This window comes from Pinus tabuliformis, chromosome Q, assembly GCF_031772625.1.
Source record: "Pinus tabuliformis cultivar Carrire ecotype Pingquan chromosome Q, CPIR1, whole genome shotgun sequence".
Classification (NCBI taxonomy): domain Eukaryota; kingdom Viridiplantae; phylum Streptophyta; class Pinopsida; order Pinales; family Pinaceae; genus Pinus; species Pinus tabuliformis.
The window spans coordinates 209,593,237-209,603,200 of NC_142296.1; the positions used below are offsets into that span (position 1 = coordinate 209,593,237).

Below are 9,964 nucleotides of genomic sequence, written 5' to 3' on the forward strand. Positions count from 1 at the left end.
AAACTAAAAGATTTAGATCCAAAATCTTATATAAGAAGTAAAGAGAGGTAAGAGAAATTAAGAGAGATTCAAAATTTTATATGTTAAAGAAACAATTAGGAGCTTAGTAATTGGTCAAAGAATGAATTAAAATGAGAGGAGGTAATTTACTATAATATAAAGTACTAAGTAGCTAGAGAAATTATTATACAAGAATTAACAAATGGTAAGAAACAAATATATAAAAAGGGGAAAGGAGGGAAAAATATAAAAGGGGAAACGAAACAAGAGGATCATAAGGAGAGGGCCGGAATCCAACTCCTACTCAATTTCCAACCATCATCTCTATTGAGATTCCTGGTCTGCCTCTCAATCTCTATAGCCTCCCTAAGATTCCTATGGTGGAAATGATCAACTCTAGCAATGACTCTGGATTCCTCAATATAGACATGGTGCTTGGATTTCTCCGCATGTTCAGCTAGAGCCGAAGAGCGAGAATGATTATGCCTTATGTCTGCAACGTGCTCATGGATCCTCTGGTTAATTGATTGACCCGTCTCTCCAATATATGGAATACCACAGGAGCAAGGAACTAGGTAAACGCCTTTCATGTCTTTCAGGTCGATAGGTTCCTTAACTGAACCTGAACCTTGGATATAGGATCAACACGAGAAATTTTAACTCTTGGTCCTTTACAGGCTCTTTGAAAGGCCTTGAGGATCTAAGTTCTGCTATACCCATTATTTTTAAAAACTTCAAGGAGATGTGATTTCTCTTGCTCTAGGTGGTTCTCATCAGAGATTCTCAAAGCATGGGTAGCAAGGGTGCTGAGAACACGAAATATTAAATAATTATGTTCTAACTTTTCATGATTTCTATATACCTATGTAAATAATCTCCAACGAGTAGTTTTCAACGACTAGTTTCATGTGCTGACCCTGAGGCAATGATGCATCCTTGCTATTTATACATGAATATTGTATGATTTTTTCACCCTGTCTAGATGATGAACCAAATTAGTTGGTTTGAAACGTGTATCAAAACCTAATAAAAGAAAAAATAGTTTTAAAAAAAATGAAGAAATAAAAATCTATTAAAAAAAAGTTATTTTTAATATAAAAATAAATTCACACAAATTTATCACGCCACAAAATTACATCCCATTTTTAAAAACTCCTTACCTTAAAAAAAAAAGAGAGGAATAACTCTTTCGAACCCACCGCCATTTTCGTAAGGAAATTACTATGTCGAATTCACAAACCACCTAATGTGATCATAAAGCCGCAATATCCCCGAACCAGACAATGGTGATCACGGGGAATCCATTTCGAAATGAATAGTTTCCCGCCATAGTTACCCACCATCTATCTTTACTTCTGTTATCTAAAAACCAAAATGGACCCGCGAAGAGGAGTGGTTTTACTCCTCAGAACAAAGTCCCTTAATAATACATTGCAGACAGCAAGGAAGGATCAAGGATGGATATGGAAGCTTTGGGAAGGAAGTTGGGTCTTGCAGAGGACAAGACATCTATTAGAAAAGCTGAGGAGCTGAGGCGCCTTAGCAATGTTCATTTTGATTCCTCAACATTTGGTGTGGTATGGCAATTCAAAGAGTCTTCTCAGGCTTATTGCTGTGCTTTTATTTTTGCATTGTATTTTGTATATAGCAGGCAATGGGGATCTTGATTCCTTGTTTTGTTCGCAGGGCGAGGTCTGCAAATCTGTGCTCTGCTTTGAGTTAGCTGCTGCCAAGTAAATCTCTAATTTTCTCCTTATAAGAGCTTTGTTCTATTCTGCTAAATACCCATGCAGGTTTTGTATTCTTTTCAGATTTTTCAATACATATCCAATAGATCTATATGGGGTTCATTGCCTGTAAGTGTTTGTGGGTTTATTATTTTCGACTGCACTGAGAAATGCGAGTTATTGGGGTGGGGTTAGGCAAATGGTTGGCATTTCGAATATTGGAACTCATATGTGGAGCCCAAATCTTTTCAATCGTAGGTGCATATTAGGGGCATGTGTGAGCATTTTTATTCTCTCTCCCTCAACTGGATTTTATATTGTAGCAATGACAATGCAGTGCCCATTTGATTTACTCGAGGTCCACTTCGTGCGGTAGACTGCAGGTTCCTTTTGATAGACAGAAGGCCATTAAGCTCAGTGGCATGTCAGAGAAGGCCTACACAAGATCCTTGAATGCGATGCAGAATGCTCTCGGTGTCAGGTGATTTAAAATTTGACGAATATTGCATTTCTTGATTTCTGAATTTGTGTAATGCAGAATTCTTGATCATGTGTTGAATTTTGATTTGTTAACTGGATCACAGGCCAAAGCTAGACATAAGAGAACTGGCAATCCAATTTGGGTGTCTTAGATTAATTCGGTCTGCCCAAAGAGCATTGTCTTTGTAAGTTCAACATTTTGTAAAGCACAAACATTTCTGAAAGCTCAATTCCCTGGCCTGATCAGGCTTTTGCTCTGTTATGTAATTCATGGCCTGATTTTGTAGGAATACATAAAAATAAATAAAACAGTAACACCGCCCTCAATCTTAAGCGACATTCTCATATTTAGTTGTGGGTTTCTTAGAGAGGCCTAATGCAAGCATAAAACTTTGCAGATACAAGGAGAGATTTGTAGCTGCATTGCCTGAGTCTCGGCGTTCAAGTGCTGATTTTAGTCGTCCTGTATTTACTGCAGTGGCATTTTACTTGTGTGCAAGAAGGAACAAGGTTAAGAGCATACACTCTAATAAGATGTTTGAGTTCTTTACAATGAGTCAATCATACACAATGTTAAGCTGCTTGAGTTACTTGCCATGCTTTATAGCAGTTACCCTGCACTTCACTTTTTGCACAACACTAGTTCACGGTGAGTAAAACTTCATTGGATGATGTTGGATGCAGCTGAAAGTGGACAGGACAAGATTGATTGAGATTTGTGGTACATCCGATTCAGAATTCTCAAGTGTAAGATTCATCACCGCAGCTCAAGTTTGGACTTCCTGTCCTTGTGTCTTAGACTTTTGAATTATGGTTGCCCTGAACATGGAAAGTTGCACTGAATTACCTGTATCTAGTTGTAGCTGTTTAAGAATCCAAAATGATGAAAGGCTTTTGCACAGCATTTTGTGCCTTTGTCATAGTGCTATTTCCTCTTCTGATGTCTTTATTATTCTGTATCAGGTTGCAGCATCCATGAATGACCTTTGCTTTGATGTTGTTGGAATTTCCAAAGAAAAAAAGAATCCAGAGTCTGTAAAGAATAATAGAGGTAGGATTACACATGAAGGTCCCTTTGTTTACCATTTAAAAGAAAACAAAACTCTTAAAATTGATCTTAGGCATTGCCAAAATTATGCACAGTTTGTTCCTAATATTATAAAATGGATGCAGCTGTCAGTACATCAAAATGTCCTTTGCTCCACCTGCTTATGCAAGTTGCATGAGATCTAGCTCCTACATTTGTCTTCTTGGATTCTTTTCTTTAAGTAATCAGATGAGCCACACACTGTATTGCTTTAAGATTTACGATCACTAACTTTATCAATTCTAGTATTTCTCTTGGAAAATCTGAATGTTTTGGCACATCTCTTTTGCTGCAAGAACTGAAGAGCAACTGTCTTGAGTCTTGACAACCTATACGACGCTCCAGCTAGATTTGTGGCAGCAACAAATATCCCTAGAAACAATAGTATTCCAGGAAGGTTGAAAAAGTGTTGATGGGGGGTGTTACTTCCAAAATCATGACGATGTCCACTTCTTATTGGCTGCGAGGAAAATAATTTTGGTACTAGATAGTGGTCTTCACATCCTTGAATACCTAGTAAGCAATTTTCCTCAACATGAGGGATTTGATGACTGGCCTAGGTGTTGAATTTTGCAATCTTTATCAGAGTAATTTCCCGTATCATGGCTTTTTATTACCACAACTAAGGTCTTCTAACTGAATTTTATCAGGAAAGCTACTCCATGTGGGCTTCTGTCCTGCTGTGATTAGTCTATTAGCTGTCTATTTGACTCCCTCTCCTTGTAGGCTTGGCATTTTTTTGGGGTTTTTGTATGCCTATTGTGTTATTTGATTGTCTACTTGTGACATCATGAATGAGAAACTATCCTTTTTAATTTTCTTTCTTATCAAAGGGGTCTTGGTTTAATGGTCATCCAGGAGTGGTGATATTCCCCAGCCAAAATTTAATTCCCCCAAAGTTTTTTTTGCCCTTGTGAACTGCCTCCCAGATCGAGTAAGGGCATGCTTGCAGCATTGCGATAAGAGGAGGCTGTCAATTATTTATTTATTTATGATTCTCCTTTCAAATTAGATTTATTTTGTAGCTGAATGATTTGAGGCGTGTTTGCAGAGCTTTTAGATGCATTGCGAGGCAAAAGAAGGCATGAAGATGATGGAGAATCTGGTAGTTGCAGTGAGTCATTTGATGATGATGGACTAGAGGTATCATTGTTGAAGAGCCTGTCTTTTCCCTTTCTACCTTATCTATCTAAATATTGTATGATACTTTATTGAGCTATTGATGTATTATATATGCTCATGCAATTAACGTAAACGAGCTACAAATTTCTGTCATGTATATAATGGCTTTTGCAATATGGGAAATCTCTAAAGAGATGTCCAGAGATTTTGTCAATCTAACATATGTCTACCCAATTTCTTATGATTGCTTTTATCTACAGTCACCTTGTATCGGCATTCATTCTTGCACCTGTCAAGGTCTTAATAGAGTCCTGAAATTATTACTGAAATCTTTTCTTGGTTTGCCAGGTGGGCTCAATTAGTAGTGATAATTGCGTTGTTATGATAGTTGATTTCTAGTTTCTTAGGACCTAGTGCACTTTAAGTGTTGAACTTATGCTCTTGTGAATCTGAATTATGGTTGTTCTAATTTGTTGAGAACATCACATTACCATTGAATACAAAAGCATGCTACATTATGAAACAGTGGTATTTTGTCAATTATATATATGGTTCATCAATGGAATTTGAACCCTTGCAGGTGCCTGGTTTGAAGAGACCCAAGAAAATGCAAAAACATGCTTACGAGGAATGGAAATCTTCAGTCCTTGCATCAAATGAAACATTTAAAGCCATAGGTGAAGCTTTATTGATAATGCACTGGTGCTTCATTGGGAATAAACTTATTATACTTAAGGTTGATAATAGATATTGCTATATTAATGTGCAGGACTTGAAAAGAAAGGAAAACAAATGAGACTAGGTTTTGTAAAGAAGCCTCCACAGACTGTACCTCTTGAAGGCTCATAGCAAACACGGCAATCTTGGCTGATTTTATGCAACTTGACTTGTTTATCAGATCATGTACTCCAAAAGTCGTATGATTTGGATTACAAAGCGATGCCTACCCTTACTAGTATTGAATGGAAGTCATACATGAAAAAATGCATCTGAAGAGCTATTTGACAGGAAAAAAGGATTACAGCCTGCAGTCATGTCTCTGAAATGGGTGCCATTTGGTAAAGAGAAATATGTTACCTTGAAGTGCATGTGGTATTGAAACTCAAATCTGTTTCATTGAGAGGAATCCAGATAGAGATATTTGATTTAGAGGAATGTGTTATGATGACTTTATCTGTCATTCATTAAGGGTGGTCATATATTTACTTTCTCCTTTTTTTGGACTGAAATTGTATTTAATGTTTAATAAAGTACAAAAGTATGGCCTAGAATATATAATTTCTTCTAGGTTTTCAAAGCCTTCTATAACAAAGTATAGAAAGCCAATATATTTAAATGGTGAACGAGTATTATGCATAATTTCTGGGTTAACTGTGTATAAACTTTTGGTTCCAATGCATTTTTGTTGAATACATTAACTATCATTGGGAAGTTGATGCAAAACGATAAGAGGGCAATCATCATCATGGAGTTGTTGCAAAATGATAGAGTGCACCAACCATTATCAGGGAGCTGCTGTAGAATGGTATAGTGCATTCTTATCATTTTGCAGCAGCTACCTGATGATGGTTGAAGTGTTCAACTGATATGCATTGAAACCAATAGGTTATATGCAGTTAACCCATAATTTATGCATGATATAAACTAGTTTTGGTTTGGGTTTCATATTTAGAAATAATGACATTGAGCATTTTTCATTGAGATTGTCTCATGACAGGAGAGTCTAAACCATTGGGCTGTCCATCTGCCATGAGTATGTTTGCCAGCTGCTGGATGCTTTTAGTGGTTTATCGTAGTTGGTTAACATGTCCTTGCATGCATTGCAATTCTCTTATTTTATTTGTAGTCCGAACACAAATATCACTATTTCCTGCCCTTCTTTGATGTGAAACACAAGGCCTGTCACAACCTACTCGTGGCTTGGATTGGATGACTCATACTGAAGAGGAATTGGAGTAATCAAATCTGGAAGCTCTATGCTTGTGAGGATACTGAGCTCTTCACAATCTTGTATTTTCTATTTGTTGAAGATAGTGTAAGCTTTACTTTCACCCGTGACTTGTATTGTATAATCAATTATCTTTTAGGTTTGGTTAAGGTAGACCTCATATATGTTGGTTCATAGCCCCTCTTGCGGAAAGTGTCCTACTGCTAAAGTTGTGTACAAATACACAACTTATTTGTTATTGATCACGAAGTGAATTTTCCATTTTCAAGTGTTTTGCCTAAGGGCACATATCAAGTGTATCTCACATTTGGGCATGGGTTTATTCTTTCTAGTAAAGGCCTTCTATTTATCTACAGGAACTTGCAGTCTACGACAAGAAATGAACCTCAAGCAAGTGAAATGGGCACTCCATTGCCATTGAAACAATCTAAAATCCATTTGTGGGGAGTGAATAAATATGCCAACACAGGCCCATCTACTATTCGGTCTAATATGCACCTCAAAATTCAAAAGCCATAAGTTGCATGTGTGAGTTCCAATATTTGAAATGCCAACCATTTACTTGAAATCCATCCTTTATCCTTGTAAATTTTGTTAATTTGATGTGCATGTCACACCTTGGTTGTGAACTTGGTTAGAGTGATGTTCCTTGATCTGTCATGCAACAAGCTTGGAAATGGGGCTGCTGCCTCAATTAGATGCCGTCAGGATCTTGTGCTGATCAAACAGACCCTCGAGGGGCTTTTGTTGCTCCAAAAACTGCCTCAGACTTTCTTCAATTGAGCGTAGGTGACTAGGAAAGGCCTTCACTACTCTTTGAACATATGACACCACTTTTGCTTTTTGATCACTGAGATCTATATCCATTTCCTTCACCTTAGTCCAACCATCTAGGGTTTTTGCAACATCACCTTGTTTGTCAGGACTTGGACCCTTATCGTCCTCTTCAATTACAATTTCGTGAGTATCTTCATCAAATTGTAAATTCCACACAAAGTTCCCCATCTCCGTAAATATAACTTGATTTTCTCATACTTCATTTGAGGATTGATCATTTCCTTTTGTCAATTGCTTTTATGTCTTTGGAGGTTGAATTACAGGTCCTATATTCAACATCTTACTACTTGATTGCATATCATTTGGCAATCTTTCTGCGGTATCCTTTGCAAGGAACAAACACATTGTGTGTATCACATGAACAACCTTACCATTAATTATATAAGCGGATGGTGCTAAAGGGCATTTGAAGAAGCTGTGCTAGAAATAGGTGTACAAGCCCAAATAAACTCCACAATGAAAGAACACAATGAAAGAGAATCATATTAATGATAAAATTACTTATTTATACATGTGCAATCTAGGTATGAGACAATTGTGTCTCAATAACTTATTAACCGTAAAAATGGAATGTAAAACTAATTACATATTATACAATATACAATAACAATCCTGAAGGATTAGTTAACATTTCCTCTTAATCTGAAGGGACATCTGACGTGCCAAGTAACCTTTTGAAGTTTTCAAACTTTTCATGTCCTAGTCGCTTTGTAAATATGTCTGCGATCTGCTCTGAAGTAGGACAATGTGTTAGATGAATAACTTTGGCTTCTATATAGTGTCGAATTAAGTGATATTTGGTGTTAATGTGTTTGCTTTGATCATAAAACTTGGGATTCTTGTCCAATTGAATTGCAGAAGAGTTGTCAACAAGTAGTGGAGTTGAAGCCTTTTGTTTCTCTTGCAAGTCTTCAAGTATTTTGCGAAGCCAAATGATTTCTTTTGTAGCTTGAGTTGCCACAACATATTTGGCTTTGGTGGTAGGATCAATAGAACATATTGCTTGCGTGATCTCCAACTGATGGTTGTTGATCCAAGACTCATCAAATAATGTGAAGTAGAGACTCCATCCTCCTTATCTCCATCAAAATTAGAATCTGAATAGCCGGTGAGATGGAAATCTGCAACTTTGAAATAATTGATGCCATATGTTTGAGAACTTTTTAAATACTTGAGCACTTGCTTTGTTGCATTCCAATGACTTTCACATGGCTTATGCATGACCCTAAAAAGTATCCCTACAACAAAAGCTATGTCAAGTCGAGTAATAGTTAGAAAATTCAAACTTCCAACAAGTTGCTTGTACTTTGTTGGATCTTCAAACATACTTCAATGGAAGTAAGCTTCAAATTCTGCTCCATAGGAGTAGTGACAAGATTACAATCCTGCATCCCAAATCTGTCCAATATACTTTTTATGAAAAATGAAAATATATTTGGGTTCCTAATCAACTTCAATTCTTAAATAATAATGTAATAAACCCAAATTTGTCATGTCAAAAACTTTCAATAATTCTCTTTTAACAGACACTATATAGTCATCATTGTTTTTTGTGATCATCAAATCATCTACATATACAAAAAAATATACAATTGACTTTCCAATTTTCTTAACAAAAAGAGTTGCATCATTTAGATCAAATAACTTATAATTCAACTTGAGAAGGTGTTCACTTATTTTTTCATACCATGCATGAGATGCTTATTTCAGTCCATACAAAGTCTTCACTAACTTACATACCTTTTTCTCTTTGCCTTTGACATCAAAACCTTTTGGTTGAAACATATAAACATCCTCCTTCAAATCGCCATTCAAAAAAGTTGTTTTAACATCCATATGGTGTATCTTCCAGCGATTCTGAGTTGCAAGAGAAAACAGAGTTCTAATTGTGGCCCATTTTGTTGTAGGAGCAAATGTCTATGTGTAGTCAACGCCTTCCTTTTGAGCGTATCCTTTTGCTACAAGCTTTGCCTTGTATTTATCAAGCGAACCATTTGCGTTTGATTCGATCTTATACACCTATTTGCAACCAATGGGTTTGACACTTGCATAAGAATCCACTAACCTCCAAGTTCCATTCTTAATAAGTGCATCATATTCCTTTTGCATTGCATCTTTCCATTCATCACAATTAGTAGTTTCTTCAAAACAATTAGGTTCGCTAATTGTGTAATGATTGAATTCACAATCATGAGAAACATTACCCGAATCACCTTTAGAAGACATTCCTATTTCAAAATCATCATACTTGCTTGGAATTTTTCGAGCATGTGTAGATCTTTGTAAAGGTTGTGATAGTTGTTCATCCTGAAGTACAAGTTCTTCAGGAACACTTTCTGACCCTGCAGAAACAACACTATCCTCCAAAGTTTCTTAAACAATAACATCCTCATCATTCTCATGAGTCAAAGATGGAAAAACCACAAATTGGTCTAGAATGGGAACCCCCCTTTAGTGTGTGGAACATCATTATCAGATTCAAAATAGAACTTAGATGCAAATTTCTCTAAATGAGCCAGTGGCCTATCAACAGTGGAATTATTTTTATCTGATTCATGGAAAAGAATGAACTTCTTGTTCTCCTCACCATACAACCTGTAAGCTTTGGAAATAGCAAAATATCCTAAGAAAATACATTTGCGACTCTTAGCACCCAACTTATTGCGCTGATGTTTAGGAATTAATGCATAGCATAGAGAACCAAAGACTCTAAAATGTTGAACATGAAGACGATTATACCACATTTCATAAAGAGATTTATTA

General features: G+C 36.4%; 1 protein-coding gene across 2 annotated transcripts; it reads left to right on the forward strand.

Annotated features, from left to right (window-relative positions):
• Positions 1-1,277: 1,277 nt before the first annotated feature.
• LOC149218953 (origin of replication complex subunit 6-like) lies at positions 1,278-5,565 on the forward strand. Of its 2 annotated transcripts, none has more exons than XM_089382513.1 (10): positions 1,278-1,577; positions 1,687-1,733; positions 2,065-2,208; positions 2,312-2,392; positions 2,606-2,717; positions 2,892-2,954; positions 3,171-3,258; positions 4,346-4,437; positions 4,997-5,093; positions 5,186-5,565. In XM_089382513.1, exons 1-10 carry the CDS (start codon positions 1,458-1,460, stop codon positions 5,263-5,265), a joined length of 924 nt encoding a protein of 307 aa, XP_089238639.1. In that variant the 5' UTR covers positions 1,278-1,457; the 3' UTR covers positions 5,266-5,565. The 2 variants fall into 2 exon arrangements, with proteins under 2 accessions (XP_089238639.1, XP_089238640.1); XM_089382514.1 differs by having other exon boundaries at positions 1,281-1,577; positions 2,104-2,208.
• Positions 5,566-9,964: the final 4,399 nt, after the last annotated feature.

Coding starts and splice junctions, on each gene's coding strand:
- LOC149218953 (XM_089382513.1), top strand. CDS start 1,458: ATGGATATGGAAGCTTTGGGAAGGAAGTTGGGTCTTGCAGAGGACAAG. Junction 2,209..2,311: donor CAGAATGCTCTCGGTGTCAG/GTGATTTAAAAT, acceptor ACTGGATCACAG/GCCAAAGCTAGACATAAGAG. Junction 2,955..3,170: donor CCGATTCAGAATTCTCAAGT/GTAAGATTCATC, acceptor ATTCTGTATCAG/GTTGCAGCATCCATGAATGA.